This window comes from Taudactylus pleione, unplaced genomic scaffold, assembly GCF_031769625.1.
Source record: "Taudactylus pleione unplaced genomic scaffold, aTauple2 ptg000093l, whole genome shotgun sequence".
NCBI lineage: Eukaryota > Metazoa > Chordata > Amphibia > Anura > Myobatrachidae > Taudactylus > Taudactylus pleione.
Genome location: NW_028284495.1, coordinates 23,555,795 through 23,576,155, shown reverse-complemented (window position 1 = coordinate 23,576,155; position 20,361 = coordinate 23,555,795). Strand labels below are relative to the sequence as shown.

General features: G+C 46.1%; 1 protein-coding gene across 1 annotated transcript in view; it reads right to left on the bottom strand.

Annotated features, from left to right (window-relative positions):
• ANKRD29 (ankyrin repeat domain 29) overlaps nt 1-20,361 on the bottom strand; it is an 80,660-nt gene that overhangs the window by 42,983 nt on the left and 17,316 nt on the right. Inside the window, exon 5 of the mRNA XM_088469512.1 lies at nt 9,580-9,678. Within this exon, the coding sequence (XP_088325638.1) occupies nt 9,580-9,678 (99 nt within the window). The remainder of the gene's footprint in view (nt 1-9,579; nt 9,679-20,361) is intronic.

Genomic DNA, 20,361 nt, shown 5'->3' with positions numbered 1-20,361 from the left:
TGTGTGCGATGTAGCCGCACTTGCATCCTCAAAGCAGCAGCGACAAGCGTGCGTCTGTCTGTTAAAGGGTGGTGACACCCTCAAAGTGTGCTACACAAACAATAAAAATATTCTTCTTCTTTTTTCTGTCTTTGTGAATTGTGTGGGCTGTAGCCGCACCTGCATCCTTAAAGCAGCAGCGACAAGCGTGCGTCTGTCTGTTAAAGGGTGGTGACACCCTCAAAGTGTGCTACACAAACAATTAAAATATTGTTCTTTTTTCTGTCTTTGTGAATTGTGTGGGCTGTAGCCGCACCTGCATCCTTAAAGCAGCAGCGACAAGTGTGTGTCTGTCTGTAAAGGGTGGTGACACCCTCAAAGTGTGCTACACAAACAATTAAAATATTGTTATTTTTTTTTCGGTCTTTGTGAAATGTGTGGGCTGTAGCCACACCTGCATCCTTAAATCAGCAGCGACAAGTGTGCGTCTGTCTGTTAAAGGGTGGTGACACCCTCAAAGTGTGCTACACAAACAATTAAAATATTGTTCTTTTTTTTCGGTCTTTGTGAAATGTGTGGGCTGTAGCCGCACCTGCATCCTTAAAGCAGCAGCGACAAGCGTGCGTCGGTCTGTTAAAGGGTGGTGACACCCTCAAAGTGTGCTACACAAACAATAAAAATATTCTTCTTCTTTTTTCTGTCTTTGTGAATTGTGTGGGCTGTAGCCGCACCTGCATCCTTAAAGCAGCAGCGACAAGCGTGCGTCTGTCTGTTAAAGGGTGGTGACACCCTCAAAGTGTGCTACACAAACAATTAAAATATTGTTCTTTTTTCTGTCTTTGTGAATTGTGTGGGCTGTAGCCGCACCTGCATCCTTAAAGCAGCAGCGACAAGCGTGCGTCTGTCTGTTAAAGGGTGGTGACACCCTCAAAGTGTGCTACACAAACAATTAAAATATTGTTCTTTTTTTTTTGGTCTTTGTGAAATGTGTGGGCTGTAGCCGCACCTGCATCCTTAAAGCAGCAGCGACAAGTGTGCGTCTGTCTGTTAAAGGGTGGTGACACCCTCAAAGTGTGCTACACAAACAATAAAAATATTCTTCTTCTTTTTTCTGTCTATGTGAATTGTGTGGGTTGTAGCCGCACCTGCATCCTTAAAGCAGCAGCGACAAGCGTGCGTCTGTCTGTTAAAGGGTGGTGACACCCTCAAAGTGTGCTACACAAACAATAAAAATATTCTTCTTCTTTTTTCTGTCTATGTGAATTGTGTGGGCTGTAGCCGCACCTGCATCCTTAAAGCAGCAGCGACAAGCGTGCGTCTGTCTGTTAAAGGGTGGTGACACCTCAAAGTGTTCTACACAAACAATTAAAATATTGTTCTTTTTTTTTCGGTCTTTGTGAAATGTGTGGGCTGTAGCCGCACCTGCATCCTTAAAGCAGCAGCGACAAGCGTGCGTCTGTCTGTTAAAGGGTGGTTTAACTCTCAAAGTGCTCCAAAAAATAAAAAACTATTTTTTTAATGTGTTTGTGACTTGTGTGCGATGTAGCCGCACTTGCATCCTCAAAGCAGCAGCGACAAGCGTGCGTCTGTCTGTTAAAGGGTGGTGACACCCTCAAAGTGTGCTACACAAACAATAAAAATATTCTTCTTCTTTTTTCTGTCTTTGTGAATTGTGTGGGCTGTAGCCGCACCTGCATCCTTAAAGCAGCAGCGACAAGCGTGCGTCTGTCTGTTAAAGGGTGGTGACACCCTCAAAGTGTGCTACACAAACAATTAAAATATTGTTCTTTTTTTTTCGGTCTTTGTGAAATGTGTGGGCTGTAGCCGCACCTGCATCCTTAAAGCAGCAGCGACAAGCGTGCGTCTGTCTGTTAAAGGGTGGTGACACCCTCAAAGTGTGCTACACAAACAATAAAAATATTCTTCTTCTTTTTTCTGTCTTTGTGAATTGTGTGGGCTGTAGCCGCACTTGCATCCTCAAAGCAGCAGCGACAAGCGTGCGTCTGTCTGTTAAAGGGTGGTGTAACCCTCAAAGTGTGCTCCACAAACAATAAAAATATTCTTTTTTTTTTTCTGTCTTTGTGAATTGTGTGGGCTGTAGCCGTACTTGAATCCTCAAAGCAGCAGCGACAAGCGTGCGTCTGTCTGTTAAAGGATTACATCGGTGACAGCATCCAAGTAGGCATGTCAGACAGTCCGTACCTGTACTGGCAGGAAAAAGAAGCAATTTGGAGGTCCCTGTACAAACTGGCTCTATTTTACCTGAGTTGCCCCCCCTCCAGTGTGTACTCCGAAAGAGTGTTTAGTGCAGCCGGGAACCTTGTCAGCGAAAGGCGTAGGAGGTTGCTTCCACAAAATGTGGAGAAGATGATGTTCATAAAATGAATTATCAACTCTTCCAGGGAGACCAACCTCCAGAACGTACAGAGGGACCTGTGGTTCCAGCAGGGACGAATTAATACTCTGTGAGGATGAGGATGTACACACTGAAGAGGGTGAGGAATCGGTGGATGAGGAGGATGAGGATGACATCTTGCCTCCGTAGAGCCAGTTTGTGCAGGGACAGATAAATTGCCAGCTTGTTTTGTGGGGGCCCAAACGAACCAATCATTTCAGCCACAGTTGTGTGGCAGACCCTGGCGCTGAAATGATTGGTTTGTTAAAGTGTGCATGTCCTGTTTATACAACATAAGGGTGGGTGGGAGGGCCCAAGGACAATTCCATCTTGCACCTCTTTTTTTTCTTTGCATTATGTACAGTTTGGGGCCTAGTTTTTCAATGCCATCATGTCTGCCACTGCAGTTTCACGCCTAGATGGGTCACGTGTTTGTGCCGCCCACTCGTGTCGCTTAGCATAGTCATCCAGCTACCTCGGTGCAACCTTTTGGACATAAAAACACTATTGTGAGGTGTGAGGTATTCAGAATAGACTGGAAATGAGTGGAAATTAAGGTTATTGAGGTTAATAATAGCATAGGAGCAGAAAAACCTACAAATTCTGTGATTTTAGCTGTTTTTATGCTTTTTTTCAAAAAAATACAGATCCAAAACACAAAACCCAGAACCCAAAACACGGAAGGGTGGTTTTGGCAAAACCAATCCAGATCCAAAACACGAAGAAAGATCCAGATCCAAAACCAAAACACAAAACACGAAAAGTGGCCGGTGCACACCCCTAGTACCAAGTAAAAATAAGAGAAGTACACTATATAGAGAAAATGAAATAATATTGAAAGTAAAGCTCAGATGACATCTCATTCGTTTTAGATAGCAAATGCAGAACTGCCCAGGAAAAGTATTTTATTTTCTGAAACTATACAATTGTGAACTCATTGTACCCAGCCTCTAGGGCACTGCAATGGGGAAACTTCAGGGTAAATGTACTGACTGTTAGGTTTTCTCTGAAAGGTTGGAAATGTCTTCTTTGAAAGTTGGAGCCATTTATAATGCAGCAAAAGCAGGGGAGGTGATTATGGGCATTGGTGGTGGGCAAACACCAACCTCTCATCAATGATGGCAAACTGAAAAGAAGCCATTGGGCATGAAACATCAGTTTGCGATTCAATAATATCGATGTAACTTTCATAAGTTCCCTTGACATACTCCAAGTGCAGAAATGTTTTGAGCGCAGTGTGCGGCGGTGCGGGGTTGGATGGGGGATTAGTGGGGAGATTGATGCGTTAATGCTTGTAAGTTGATCTCATATTAATACATTTCTCATTAATAATTCAAGTTTGTTTCGATAGTTCGGGGGTTGGGAGGGCATACAAGTTACTCTGATTTAAAAGTATAGGTAAAGGGGGGTGGCTACTAAAACAAAGGAGTGTCTGGACCATTTTCTGGATGTGCCCTTGTGAGCCTCTGCAGATTTGTAGCAGTTGCAGAGGCCCCTGTTAGACGAACATTCTGAGATATCATAGTGTTGCCCAGATGTTCAGTGTGCTTCCAATGTTCCCGATGTTTCATCTTTTGAACGCAAGCGGCAGATGTAACGCGGTGAAGGTGGGTGCCTCTGTGCACAAGACATCAGCTAAATTATTAGCATATTTACAAAGAACCTCTGCATATGGAATCACAGTTGTGATGGGATTTGTGTGTGCCTCTAACTCAGGACCAATGTCACAGAAGAAAGCGTGGAACTATTGTGTACCACTATTATGCATACAAGTGATAGCTGTACTGCTGCCACCATTATTGCACAAGGAGATGCAGGCAGTTCTTCCTCTACTGACATTGCATTTTGAAGAGACAACCACATAAGGTGAATACACACTAGATGATATGTCACCCGATCCTGTGGATCAGAGCGACATATCGGGTACATCATCTAGTGTGTACCCAGGATATGCGCAGTCCTGCGGGTCATTAGCGACATCGCCCGTAGACCCTACTTGATGGGGGATGTCACTAACAATGTCATGCTGCAGAATGCAGTATGACACATCTGTCTCCCCCGTCGGACCCGGCATCAGCAAGTGTGCAGTGGCGTAACGTGGGTTGGAGCGAGTGGGGCACGTGCCCTGGCAGGCCCAGCAGAGGGGAGCACCGCTGGCTAGGGCTGCGTACCCATACCACCTGCCATTGCGCCACCGCCCACCACAGAGTCAGACCCGTCATTGTGCCGCTGAGCACCATGAGCCTGCACCCCCCACTTTGCTGCCAGGAGAGGCACGCCAGGAGTGTCATGTATCCTGCCGGGAAGAAGAGCTCCAGCGCCTGCCTGGTCTCATTGTTTGTCTGCTCATCCAGACAGGTGAGGACGGCTGACAGTTAACGGGGGAGAGTGGAACACTGAGAAACACACAATGACAGGAAGGGGGGGGGGGCAGAGACACACAATAACTGGAGGGGGCAAACACAGAATTACTGGAGGGGGATTCAGGAAACACAGAGAGAGACACACAATGACTGGAGGGGGAAACACAGAGAGAGACCCACAATGACTGTAGGTGGGAAACACAGAGAGACACAGAGTGAAGGGGGAGGCTGTTTGACACAGAGTGAAGGGAGGGGAGACTGAGAGATACAGAGTGAAGAGGGATAGGGAGAGATGCATAACATGATGTTGTGGGAGAGAGATGTAGGCGGAACATGATGGTGTGACTGAAGAGATGCAAAGAGGAGATGATGGTGTGGCTGAGAGACGCACGGGGTTGGAAGTGACATAGGGGGCACGAGTCTGCTTGATCTGCTGTTGTGTGATGATGACCTTGATAACATTCCTACACAAACAGGCATCTCCCAGAGCATGTGATATCCTACATGAATAGTGAATACCGACTGAAGACGTTATCTGCCCAGGGAGGATACATTTCTTCAGAGGTTGCCCATTGTGAGAAACCACCATATAGGTGAGGTGCATATGGAATGCAAAGGAATGTTCCCCAGAGTGACAAGACATGGGTAGCGTGTCATGTTGACATGCTCCCATTTTTCAGTGGCCACGCCCCTTGTGACATACGGCCACTGCCAATTTTTGCCGCGAGCACACATAGTTGGGTATGGCGGGTGGGGGGGCTCCATTCTTCATCTTGCCCTGGGCTCCAAAGAGCCTAGTTACACCTCTGCACGTTTGTATGCCCTTGCCGTATGGCGGGTCCCGCCATGCTGGGTACACATCGGCCAATGTGTACTCTGCTTTAAAAAACTATATTCATGGGGTCATAATGATTGCATAAAAGGGATCTTTCTGGGGCAAATATTAACTTTATTAGAAAAATAATTTAACAAGGGAATTATAAAGGTAAGGCAGACATCTCATAGAGATTAGGTATTTCCAGCCCATCTGTACCAAGCAGTAATTTATATTTTCATGCTGGTACAAGATTTCCTGCATGTAATGTATGAGTTTACAAGTTAAATATAAAGATATCTGCAAGTGTAAGTGGATATTTAGTTATGTTGGCAAGCTAAACCCACCTCACCCAAGATCTTTCCTTTATGGGCGCATGTTAATATTGCAATTTATTTTCAAAGCAATAAGTGTTCTGGTTAAATAAGGTCACACAACTCCCCCCCAGGCAGCAGGTTTGTTTGCGGGGAGGAACTTAAATCATACTGTACATTGTATTTATACATTAATTGTGCAATGAAAGATTGTGTGTGCATGTAATATCACACAATGTTAGGGAAGTCAGAATTCCCCAGCCTCTAATCAAAGGACAAACAGGAAAAATGATTCATATCCCTGATACATAAAGAAACTAATCTACATAAATTGGACACACACTGAACATTTGAGATACATAGTTCAAGCTCCATTTATAAGTGTATGATTGGCTTTCCCTGAATTTCCACTTTGTTATGCCCCTCTCCCACTTAATTTTTGTGTACAGTACCACTATTCTTTCCAGATACCTGTTTCAATAATAATCATTGATGGAAAAAGATTGCAAGCTCCAATACTAATGTGGGGTACAGGGGCGTCGAGAGGTAAGGAAGCAGGTACTAATTATCCACCGCTGTCCCCCTTCCCTCTTAATTGTCAGCAGCCTTTCTCCCCAGCACTGGGTTCCAGTGCTGGGATGCAGTGGGCTGATGTCGTTGAGCAGTCTCCTCTGCCTGTGCTGGGGTTGGGGGGAGCGATCACACTGATTGGGCCCCCCACCCCTGGATTTGACCTTGGCTGAGAGGTTCACAGCAACCCCCTGCTCAGCACGCAAAATTACCGGTGACCATACCAGCTCTCTATGGGCCTGGTGGGATACACTCTTGAAGGATGTGAGGAGCGACCGACCTAATATATCTTTGAATTGTGTCTTTTACCGATATATCACATCAGCCATGAAGATAGAATATATTGCACAGATGCTGTTCTGCACGGCTGATCTGATATAAGTAAAAGACGCAGTTCATTGGGTGTACACACTTACAGATGGTCAGGATGATATATATCATTCATCGACTGAACGGACAATATATCATCTAGTGTGTACTCCGCATAAGGGGGAGATGTATCAAGCCTTGGAGAGAGATAAAGTGGAGTTACCCATAGCAGCCAATCAGCTTCTATAATTGTATAGACTGTGCTCTACAGGGTCGCCATCAGTGGGGGACTGCCAAGACTAGAGTACCCTGCTTATAAATGTCACCATGTCAACCTCCAGGCTCCAATGTGTGTAACTGTGTTGTCCCCCGAGACCGCAGTGTGTCACCATGCCCCACCCAGGCCTCCATGTGTATGTCTCCATGTCCCTTCCAGTCCCCAATATATATATGTATCCATGTCCCCCCCATACCCCAGGGTGTATATCTCCATGTCCAGGACCCAGTGTGTCTCTTATCATCCTTATGTGTGTATTCACCCCCCCACCACCTATTAGTGCCATTTACTCACAACCACCCACTCTGTGTCCTTCACAAACCACTGCTCATCTTGTTCTGTACCTTCTCCCACCTCCCCCTATTTTCTTCCACTTCTGCCCACTTTACCCCTTACCTTCCTCCACCTTCTCTTCTGCTGCTGAAGGTGATGGAGAAGCGTTCTGCTGGCAGCTGGTAAGAAGCAACATGGAGACACCTGATGATGGAAAGTACACACAATCTTCTAGCAGTGATTCTTACCCAGGGTGGGATGCATGGCACATTGCACTCGGGATGCAATGCATCCTGCCGCTCTTTGCGTTGGTAATGCCTATATGCATGAAGGAAAGCGCATAGGACCACTTTCTCGGTAAGAAGGTGGCGTTACCCAGCAAGCTTTGTACATATGGGGAATGCGGTAAAACCCCCTAAAATGCAATTTTCGGTGGGTTTACCGCATTTTCGCCCTTAGGGCCTGATTCAGACCCGCTCGCAAGCGCTATGCGCTTGCAAGCGGGTCGATGGTGGCCCAGTGCGCACAAAGCACTCGCTCCGTGGCTCACTACAAAAGGGGCGGCTGTCGATGTTGATCGACAGCTCGCCCCGTTTTGTAGGCGTGGCCGGGGGGTGGCTTCACAAACGGAGGCGTTCCCAAGCGACTGCCTGCCGTTTGTGGGCGGCCCCACTGACATCACCAGTGATGTCAGTGGGAGAGCTTCCAGCTCTATTAGAGCCAGAAGCTCTCTGGGGTTTGCGGCCACGAGACCCTACCACATGGGTCTCGTCGCAAGCCCGATGGTCGCGATGGTCTTGACCATCGCGACCATCATCCTGGCTGCTCGCAATAGCTGTGGGTGGTCACCCACAGCTATGCGAGCGGGCAGGAGGCCGCAACTAAAAAAAACAGTGCCCGCCCTGATTCAGAGCGAGCGCTCGTTTTTTGCGAGCGCCTCTGAATCACGCCATTTAGTACATCCCGCCTCTGGTGCTATATAAATCATAGCAAGATGCTGATTACTATGGGGAATGTCTCCACTTTATCACTCGGTAACTGGTCTATCTCCAGCAAAGTGCTAATTAGCACTTCAGATTGCAGTCCCCATTATTATCAATGGGGACTATGATCTGACTCCTATGTACTAAACTCCAAAAAGCAAAGCTTTGTGGAGTTTTGCCCCAGTAGTTAACACCATCTTCAGATTTCCATCCAACATAAAATACCCCCACACCTTGAGGAAGGACCTGAGGGGTTCGAAACGCGTTGGTGGTAAGGGATTCTCCATTCGGTGGGCCATAAGATTTTTGATTGTTGGTGTTTCACTCATTCCGGGTGAGTGGGATTACAATTTTTTATGCAACCATACCTTTTTGGAAGGCCCATCTGTTTATATTGGACTACTCTTTTTATGTTGATTTTTATGCTGCTTTGTTTGGAGAATAAAAATATTTTTAACCAAGAATTTTGAACATCTGCACTTTATGAAGTGATGCTATATGAACTTGACGTTTACTGGAATATGTTGGTATGGTATTGCTGATTGGGTACCCAGAGGGATAAACCCGCTGAGACGACCCACTGGGATATATAAAGATACCTTTTGTGGAACATCTAAACCTGAATTCAGGTGAGTTTGTTCCCTAAAGGGGGATACCCGCATGTAATACCCTTAAATTTAGATTGAGGAGGAAATATGAAAGATACCTTTTGATGAATGCATCTCACCTAGGATAGGTGAGTTACTCACTAGCTCATCTCGATCATACCTATAGTACATGGGATTTATACACAGACTGTGTTTTTGTTTCTCTTCTTTTTATTGAGAGGAAGATTCCATAGTACGTCGGGAACCAAAAGAGAAAGACAGCGCACTGTGGACCATTCATTTGTGTTTTTTTATATAAAATACCCCCCTTCCCCACCCCCATCCATCTTCAATTAGATCGTTCTGCCTGAAACTGCCCCACTTTTTCTTACACCATGTACCTTCTGCATACACTTCCCAATACTTTCTCTGTTAGTCACGTCTAACTAGATCTTCTCTTTACATTCCTCTTTTATTCATGATAATATTGGTTAATTACGTTTTCCTGCAAAATCCCACTTACAATAAGTCCATTTCATATTTATACACAAACATGGATGTTATATATATGAATATGGAATTCGTTTCCCATGATGATGATAATAATAATAATGATGATGATTATAATAATAATAATAATGATGGTGATGATGCCATGCCTGCTTTAGCTGTGAGATGTGCTTAGTGTGACTGGCTGTGAGTGTAAAATACATACACCAAGCTGCTCATGGATGTTTGCTCCATTTTTCAGAAGAGTTTCCACAACGTGATAATGTCCATGCTGACAGGCTGATAGCAATGCCGAGCCTCCGTCCTATGGAGAAATAAACAATAGAGGTACTTATAATCTGACAGTATGGGCTATCCTTTTACTCATAATACAAATGACACATTATGAAGTTACAGTTGGATGCATGTCTATTTTCCTGTGTACACATACAATACGTCCGTACACAGAATTAACATACCATTGAGTTCTATTACTGTTGGCTCCTTGCACATTTTGTAGTTGAGCTCATACTGTAAATGTGTACCTGCAATTTATTTTATACACAACATGCAGGCAATGTGCGGTGTTAGGCTATGGAACCAATGGCTGTTAGAAGCCGCCTCAGCGGCTTACAGATCCGGCGTCACGCCAGCCGCAATGGCCGATAGTCCTGACGGCCATTGCCCTAGCCGACAATCCCGCTAGGCAACCACGACTCTCTGTGGCCGCACTGTCTGTTGGTCCTGGTTGTTACTGCAACAGGGATGCTTTCTTGTACCTGCAGCTACTCAGCTGCAGAGTAATGAATTGTAGCGGCATGTCTCTGTATGTGCCACTACTCAGCTGCAGAGTAATGAATTGTAGCGGCATGTCTCTGTACGTGCAACTACTCAGCTGCAGAGTAATGAATTGTAGCGGCATGTCTCTGTATGTGCCACTACTCAGCTGCAGTGTAATGAATTGTAGCGGCATGTCTCTGTATGTGCAACTACTCAGCTGCAGAGTAATGAATTGTAGCGGCATGTCTCTGTATGTGCCACTACTCAGCTGCAGAGTAATGAATTGTAGCGGCATGTCTCTGTATGTGCCACTACTCAGCTGCAGTATAATGAATTGTAGCGGCATGTCTCTGTACGTGCAACTACTCAGCTGCAGAGTAATGAATTGTAGCGGCATGTCTCTGTATGTGCCTCTACTCAGCTGCAGAGTAATGAATTGTAGCGGCATGTCTCTGTATGTGCCACTACTCAGCTGCAGAGTAATGAATTGTAGCGGCATGTCTCTGTACGTGCCACTACTCAGCTGCAGAGTAATGAATTGTAGCGGCATGTCTCTGTATGTGCCACTACTCAGCTGCAGAGTAATGAATTGTAGCGGCATGTCTCTGTATGTGCAACTACTCAGCTGCAGTGTAATGAATTGTAGCGGCATGTCTCTGTACGTGCAACTACTCAGCTGCAGAGTAATGAATTGTGCGGCATGTCTCTGTATGTGCCACTACTCAGCTGCAGAGTAATGAATTGTAGCGGCATGTCTCTGTATGTGCCACTACTCAGCTGCAGAGTAATGAATTGTAGCGGCATGTCTCTGTATGTGCAACTACTCAGCTGCAGTGTAATGAATTGTAGCGGCATATCTCTGTATGTGCCTCTACTCAGCTGCAGAGTAATGAATTGTAGCGGCATGTCTCTGTATGTGCAACTACTCAGCTGCAGAGTAATGAATTGTAGCGGCATGTCTCTGTATGTGCAACTACTCAGCTGCAGAGTAATGAATTGTAGCGGCATGTCTCTGTATGTGCCACTACTCAGCTGCAGAGTAATGAATTGTAGCGGCATGTCTCTGTATGTGCCACTACTCAGCTGCAGAGTAATGAATTGTAGCGGCATGTCTCTGTATGTGCCACTACTCAGCTGCAGAGTAATGAATTGTAGCGGCATGTCTCTGTATGTGCCACTACTCAGCTGCAGTGTAATGAATTGTAGCGGCATGTCTCTGTATGTGCCTCTACTCAGCTGCAGTGTAATGAATTGTAGCGGCATGTCTCTGTATGTGCCACTACTCAGCTGCAGTGTAATGAATTGTAGCGGCATGTCTCTGTATGTGCCTCTACTCAGCTGCAGTGTAATGAATTGTAGCGGCATGTCTCTGTACGTGCAACTACTCAGCTGCAGAGTAATGAATTGTAACGGCATGTCTCTGTATGTGCCACTACTCAGCTGCAGTGTAATGAATTGTAGCGGCATGTCTCTGTACGTGCAACTACTCAGCTGCAGAGTAATGAATTGTAGCGGCATGTCTCTGTATGTGCAACTACTCAGCTGCAGTATAATGAATTGTAGCGGCATGTCTCTGTACGTGCAACTACTCAGCTGCAGTGTAATTAATTGCAAGGGGCCTGTCTCTGTTCTCGGGGTTCTGATTGGCTCCCTGAATAGTTAAAGCACGTCAGGATCTTGGTGCTGCCGGTTATAGCATCTGTCCTGTCAGAAGTCACCTGACCTGATGCACTTTCTCGTAGATTTCTGCTAGTTTTTGTCAGTCATTTAATTGCACTCTACTTGTCCCTGCTTGTAAGAATCTCTGTCTGCACTCTGGACCTCATTCAGAGGCAGTCGAAGCGGCCGCACGGTCGTACGGAAAAAGGGGCCGGATATTCAAATGATTCCCTCGCAAGTTACGTCCCTAAGTTCAGATCGGTAGTTGGCCGACCAAGGGGAGGAAGCGGTCGTAAGACAAAAAAATATGCCCCCTTCTCGTACGCATTGTACGTCATCTCCGGGCATATAAGGATTAATCGAGACCATCGGGAACCATCGGCACTGGTCGTAGAGCTTAAGGTTGACCATACCCTCTCTTAAGCTCTACGATCATGTCAGTGTAAAAACCTCCCATGTCACATGTGCCATGATGCTACTTTGTTATTTATGCACTCCCATAAACCGTATGCACTCCCATAAAACGCTGCTCGCATAATTGGGCACGCCTGCGTTCGGATTTCCACTCCCCCGTTTTGAAGCACCTTCCCCTGTTACCACCCACAAACGCCTCAATCTGTCACTCAAACTACCGACCTGGCTGTGTTCAAGGAGAGAGAAATTTCTGATCGTAGCGTCTAGTTTGCGCACGCGCATTGCGAACTTTACGCATGTGCAGTATAGCGAACATCGGTTGCGTACGACCGTGCGGCTGCTTCGACCAACTCTGAATGAGGTCCTCTGTCTTTGTCAGTCCTGCATCTGCTTGGTAATCTACCTTTTTCTGGACCTGGATTCTCTCCTGCTCCCACCTCATCCCATTCCTTGTGCCGCCTAGTTTCCACATTGACTCTTTGGGTGAAATTTACTAAGCAGCGGGTTCTAAACCCCAGCGGTTTGGTGGCGGTTTGGCGGCAGTTTTGCTATCCGCAGATTTACTAAGGCCAAAACCACTGCAAAACTGCCGTCAAAACAAATTTTAGAATAGAATAGAACAGGGCTGTCATTTAGAACCCGCCGTCAAACCGCCACCAAACCGCCGGGGGTTTAGAACCCGCCGCTTAGTAAATTTTGCCCTTTGTACCCAAGTCCTGGTGGCATCCTAGTACCGGGTGAACCTACTTCACCAGGGAAAGGCAGCTGTTATAGTTGAAAACCATTATTAGTCTTCAGGAGTCGTGTGGTAATCTAGGTATGCATAACAGCAGCCCAAGTCCCTAGTATCAAGAACTGTGCCTTGGATGATTTTTTAAATGGATGTTTTCTTATAAATTTATATATAGCAACTTACTTTATATACGTAAACTATGTTATGGCTCCACTGCTAGTAAAGTTATAATAAACATCAATTTCTCATTAATTATATTAATGTCACTATACTGCTTACATGTGCATGTTAAGAGGAGGGGCACTTCTACTGGGTGCATTGCATAAGGGGCACTACTACTGGGGGCATTAAGGTGCATATGGAATGGAAAGGAATGTTCCCAGAGTGATGAGAAACAGCAATTTTGATCGATGTTGGTTTCTGGGGCTAAATCACACATTTACTAATACTTACAAAAAAAATAAAAATAAATTGTCTGTTAGTAAATGTGTTATTTAGCCCCAGATACACAACTTTGATGTTGATTGATTTCAAATAGATCGAAATCGATTAAAGTCGATCTTTAGTAAATATACCACTTGGAGTATAATTGGTTGAGGGCAAAATTATCCTGTGGCATATCTTGAGATCATTGTCTAGCACTTTTGGACTTTTTCCAACATGTTTGACACTATTGTATACACAGTGACAACCCTAAATGCCTGATGCTTGTTTTTCAAAATGAATAAGGAACCTTTATTTTGAGTGATGAACAGACAGTGCACAACTGGCACATTAGTGGTTAAATACAACAGCAACATTTTTATTGTATATACAATGCCATTGGCCTCATCACAAATTAATCTCTGCTAAATAAAGAAGTACTGAAGTCCATGATCTCAACTTCCAGGGTACAGTACGTATTACTATCTTTTGCCCAGTAGGTATGGGAGGCTATTAAATGGAATCATACATTGGGGCACTCAGCTGAACACAAGATCTAAAATCTCCTGGTGATACCACCAAAGGACCCAGGAATAATTCTAACACCTCTAGTTTTCCATATCACATTCGTATATTTTAATTACAATGGCCTATGTGTGTAATTATAGTCGCTTTCCCCTTTAAAATGCTATAAACATCACATTGAAAGTAACGGCTGATGCCGCAGGGATGTACGCTATTCCGATGTTTATACAGTTGAGTGATAATTGGCAATCTGTGCATGTGTCTGAGTCGCACAGCACATGGGTCAAGGTACATTACCGTCGTCTGTCGCAGCGACTATTTACTCGCAGTATCATTGACAATCAGGGAGCATTTGTGGGAGGTAATGGGGAGTGGCGGCAATGAACGCAGGCTTGTTGCAACCGTTTCTGGGGCATGCGACCCATACGCAAGAAAAATGTCTCTGGTGTCTCAGTTCCCATGGCCATTCTGCACACCCATAGGGTAACTCAGAAGACAGATAATTGAAGTATCTGTGACAGATGCTGCATCTTTGTACGCAGATGATTGGATTTGCAAAGCCGCAGGAGGGCGTCTCAATACATTCCTCAGCGTCTGTGACATTTGTATGTTTTTGCACCACGCAGTTGAGTATGCAATCGCAGCTGCAATGGCTTTAGCATATAACTGAATCAGGACCATGGCCCATAATACCACCTACATACCCATGACACGCCCTCAGATGCAAATGCCCCATTACTGCTCATTCAGCTACAAGTAGAGATGCAAATGAGATATGTACAAGTTTCATCCGTAGTCGCTCACACACTGGGCCTGATTCAGACCCGCTCGCAAGCGCGTGGCATGCGCAAGCCCTGGAGCGAGCGAGAAATCACTCGCTGCGGCGCTCGCATCCAAATGGGGCAGCTGTTGATGTTGATCGACAGCTCGCCTTGTTTTGGAGGTGGGCAGGTTGGGTGGTTGGCCAAATGGAGGCGTTCCCGAAGGAACGCCTGCCGTTTGGGGGGCGGCCACACTGATATCACGAGTGATGTCAGTGGTGAGCTTCTGGCTCTATTAGAGCCAAAAGCTCACTGGGGCTTGCGGGAATGAGACCCTACCACAAGGGTCTTGTCGCAAGCCCGATGGTCACGACCATCACCTGGCCACTCGCAAAAGCTGAGGGTGGTCACCCACAGCTATGCGAGTGGCCAGGAGGCCGGATTTAACCAAAAAAGCGTCCGGCCTGATTCAGAGCGAGTGCGCGCTTTTTGCGTGCGGCTCTGAATCAGGCCCACTGTACGCTCAGCCTCAGAGCATTTACAGAGCAATGACACTGCAAAATCCATCAGCAAAGCTCGGCCTCAGAGCATGTACAGAGCAATGATACTGCAAAATCCTTCAGCAAAGCTCATCCTCAGAGCATGTACAGAGCAATGACACTGCAAAATCCATCAGCAAAGCTCGGCCACAGAGCATGTACAGAACAATGACACTGCAAAATCCATCAGCAAAGCTCGGCCTCAGAGCATGTACAGAGCAATGATACTGCAAAATCCTTCAGCAAAGCTCATCCTCAGAGCATGTACAGAGCAATGACACTGCAAAATCCATCAGCAAAGCTCGGCCACAGAGCATGTATTGAGCAGTGACACTGCAAAATCCATCAGAAATCAGAGTAGTTAGCAACTCTCTGAATCAGCCCCTAAGTGCACAGTTCATTAGAATATCTTTCCTAGTCAACAATATGTTTTTTGCTACTGGACATAGAATAGGGCACATTACACCAACCTGACTGCATATTCCAGCATGTAGCATACTTGCTTACTCTCCTGTTATCTGCTGGAGGCTCCTGATTTTTCAGGTAGCCCCGCTGGAAGAGTAGGCACTTCTCCTGCATCCTGCCAACTTTCTAGTGACGTAGGCAGAATGGGCAGTATCTTACCAGGAATCTGCAGTCCGTCGGGAGGGGGTGGGACTCAGTGACGCAAGTCTATAATAATCGTGTCATTTGGCCCTGTTCCCTGGTCAAATGTACACGTTTTGCGCCATTTCATTGTGAGGGGGTGGGGCCTTGTGAGACGAGTAGTCCAGTTCTGCCCCCATCACTGCGCACCTGCATCTCCTATCTGGGCTTCTCCCGGAAAGGACATTTCAAAAGTATGCTATTCCGATGTTCATGCATTTAAGCGATTATCCCAGCTGCAATGCGCACATGCGGTCACGTTGTGATTACGGTTACAGTGAGGATTCAATTGACAGGAAGCGAACATTTTGTGGGAGGTAATGGCCAGTGACAGCTAAAACAAAGGCATGTTCCGGATGTTTTTGGTGCGTGTTTTCGACAGTGTCTGCAATCCTGTATGCAGAGAACATGGCTCCAGCAACTCAGATGGAATCGGTATGAAATACCACTGGCCGCATTCCCGGCAGTGCCTGGCCGACAGATGCAGAAATCCCGATCGTCCTAAGGTAAGTATCTACTTACCTAACCTAACCCCCTAACCCTAACCCACCTTAGGGGTGCCTAACCCTAACCTTCCCCCCAAGTGCCTAACCCTAATCCCCCCTATAAGTGCCTAATACCAACAGTGAAAGCCTGAACTCTGAAGATCCCGACTACCGCTGGTAAGTACCCTAACCCTCCCCTCTTCCCCCCTATCCCTAACATTCCTTAGTAATGCCTAACCCTAACCTCCCTGGGGGGTTGCCTAACCCCACCCCTTCCACGTTGGTGCCTAAGCCTAACCCTACCGGAGGGTACCTAACCCTAACCTCCCCTTCCTGTAGCCTAACCCTCCCTGGGGGTGCCTAACCCTAAGTCCCCCCCGGGGGTGCCTAACCCTAACCCTCCCTTCCCTTAGTCTAACCCTAACCCTCCCGGGGGGGTACCTAACCCTAATTCCCCCCCGGGTGCCCTAAACCTAACCCTCCCCCCCTGCGGCTGTCCGCTCGCGGCGCCCGGCATCCCGTCGATCGGGATGCCAGGCGCCTGTCTCCTGGCGTCGGGGAAATGTCAGGCATCTACATCTAGACGCCCGGCATTTCATCCCTCGCCGGGATATGACAGTCGGGAAGCCGGCTGCCGGTATTAAGGCAGCCGTCTTCCCGATTGTATACCACTCAGATATGGCAGCAATGCTGCACGGCCATAGACTCACTCTAGGGGTCGATGATTGCCTGACCTGCGTCTGCTGCATATAAAATCTATGAAGGCCCTGGTGGGCGTCTCAAAACAAGTTGTTGTGGCTGTCGCATTAGCATATGTCATAAATAAATTGCAGCTGCGGCAGCTTTAGTGCACAACCCTGAATGAGGCCTACAGTACATTCTCTGTAACTTTAAACAGAAGATTTATAAACATACACTAACAAAATTCCTAAAGGTACGCTGCAAATGTTATTTCCTGCATTTCAGACAGCCTAAGCTTCTACTGCCAGGGGGAAGGAATAAAGTCATCTTTATATTTCACACAGAAGTGAACTTATGAATTAAGTTAAATTGTAAACAACACTACTATGATTGCCTGTTCATTCCTTACTTCATACGACTGTATTAGGTACTGGCACTGGTCACACTACATTTTTTCTGTGGAGTAATTATTACTCATTTTAACATTTTTTATGAGTATTTCTAGCCAAAGAGCAGAGTGGAGATTATATCAGTAATTCAAAATGGTAAATTGACTTATAGGACCTGAGGCAGAGCAGTAAGTAAAATGGGGTCTGATTCAGCGTGGTACGCTAATGCTCCCGCAGCTGTGGCTTTCGCAGCTGTGGATGTGCGAAAATATGCTAATGCCATACTTGCCAACAATCAGCTCCAGCCTTCCGGGAGGGAGCTGATTGTCGGCTAACAGTGAGGGGGCGGGGGCGGTCATTGGGGGCGGAGCTGGGGGCAGTTGGCCCCTCTTCACAATGCCGTTATTTTCGGCAGTGTGAAGCAGGGGGCGGGGCGCGATGACGCGATTCAGCGCGAATCGCGTCACCGGCTCCCCCGCTGTTGGGGTTTATAATATTTTCAGGGGGGAGGACGGGAGGGTCGGAGGCTTCCGGGAGGCTTGCCTGCCTTTCCGGGGGGCCGGGAGCGGCACCCGTAAATCGGGAGGCTCCCGGCCAAATAGGGAGGGTAGGCAAGCCTGGCTAATGCACAGTGGCTGGGAATTGTACTGAGACTTCAACCTGATAGATCGCAGCTGTCCGCAATGGCGTACACATATACAACATCGGACGCAGATCACGCAAAATCGACTCCTTGAGTGAGACTATAGTCACTCAGAGTGACTGCTGTAACTGAGACGCCGGTCTTGTTTCCTACATATGGGATCGAAGGTGCAGGATTGTCTCCCCCAAACTCTCGCTGCCTGTCAATCACACTGTGAATAAAGAATTGCAGCGTGCAACTCTGGTAATGTACTTTGACACATGCACAGTGCGACTCAGATGCATGCTCAGTGGCAAAAAATTGCTCCATTTGTGAAAACATCATTATAGCGTATAACTCTGACTCAGACCCATGGGGCATACATTGCTCAATAGAAGCTCAATGGAAAAAAATTGTATATTCGCCCATATGAATTATACGCAGCACTAGATGTGTCCACACATGCGTGTACAGAATATGCGCCTGGCTAGCTGTAGTCATCATTATCAGGGTGCACTTGTACCTGCCTTACACTACGTGCTAAAGATACAACTCCAAAAGGCACAGGTTTACTTACATCCTGGGCTACATAGTCCGCATGGGCGCTAAACTCCCGTCATCATAACCCAGGTCCACCTCTTTGGTCATAACTTATGACCAAAGAGGCAGAAATGGGTCATAAGTGTAAATGCAGAACTATACCCCTTCCAATGGAATAGAAATTGTAAACTCGTGAAAATCTGGAATCTAAAATCTTCTCCACAATGAACTTGAGTGTGTCAGGTAACATCAGCCAAAAGGTGACAGGATTGATCTGAGAGATAATTCTGTAGGGACCAATGAATCTAGGACCCATTTTCTGTGATTGTTGGTGAATGTTGATTGTTTTAGACGACAGCCAGACCAGATGTCCAACCTTGAACTTACATGGCTTGCGGTGTGTCTATCAGCAAATGCTGTGGAGTGTAAAGATGCTTTGAGAAGACACTGACGAACTTTCTTACAAACCAAACCGAGCCTGGATACTGGCGTAGAGAGAGAAGTTCTTCCAGAAATGGTTTCAAAAGAATTAGCTCTAGGATGCAGTCCGGAATTGCAAAATAATGGAGAAATGGTAGAAAATGAATGACAAGGGTTATTGAAATCAAAATCTGGCAATGGTAAATGGGAAACCCAATCATTTTGATATTTTGGAGACAAAACACCGGAGATATTGCTCCAAGAACTGATTGACCCGTTCAGTCTGTCCGTTGGTCTGAGGATGGTATCCGGAAGACAAACTGAGGCTGATGCCAAGAGAAGAACAAAAGATTTTCCAAAAACAAGCAACAAATGGAGTTCCTCGATCTAAAATAATATCCACCAGTAATCCATGAAATCGGAAAATATGTTGAATGAAAAAAACAGATAATTCTTTGGCAGAAGCCAGTTTGGAGAGTGGAATAAAATGAGCCATTTTACTGAAACAGTCAACAACAGTCCAAATGACCAAGCAGTGAGAAGAAGAAGGTAGATCCACAATAAAATATATTGCAAGATGAGTCCAGGGTTTAGAGGGCTTTGAGAGGGGAAGAAGCAGGCCAGAAGGAGCAGTACGAGGAGATTTATTAATTATTATGGGCACAAACATCACAGGCCATGACAAATTCACGAACATCCTGGAGAAAGATTCCGTAAGAACTGCTTTACGAACTCTCTCAGGGACAAAGAGTAATTCCGGCGGTTTTCCAGAAGAGGCTCAGACTGACAGGAACGGAGTATCAGCTAAATTCCTAGTCAAGGCCAAATGAATATGGGAAGCCGGAATGATGGTTTCTTCAGAAGGTGAAGTAGGTTGAATGGGTTGGGAGCTTCGCGAAAAAGCGTCTGCCTTGATATTCCTGGATCCAGGCCGGAAAGAAATAATGTAGTTAAAATGGGTAAAGAATAGAGCCCAACCAGCTTGTCTAGCATTTAACCTTTTAGCAGTTTCAATATAAGACAGGTTTTTATGGTCGGTCAAAACTGTGATCAGATGTGTAGCTCCTTCCAACCAGTGCCTCCAGTCTCTGAAAGCACATTTGATGGCCAACAACTCCAGATTTCCGACATCATAATTTCTTTCAGCAGCAGCAAATTTACGTGAGAAAAAGGCACATGGATGAAACTTGTTGTCCTGGGGTCCTTTTGAGACAAAATGTTGACATGGACCCCCTGATATGAGATAGGGGGGCAGATGTATGAAGCTCTGGGAAGTCATAAAGTGCAGAGTGATAAATGACCAAGCAATCAGCTCCCAACTGTCATTTTTCAAACACAACCTGTAACATGGCAGTGAGGAGCTGAGTGGCTTTTCGGTTATCATTCTGCACT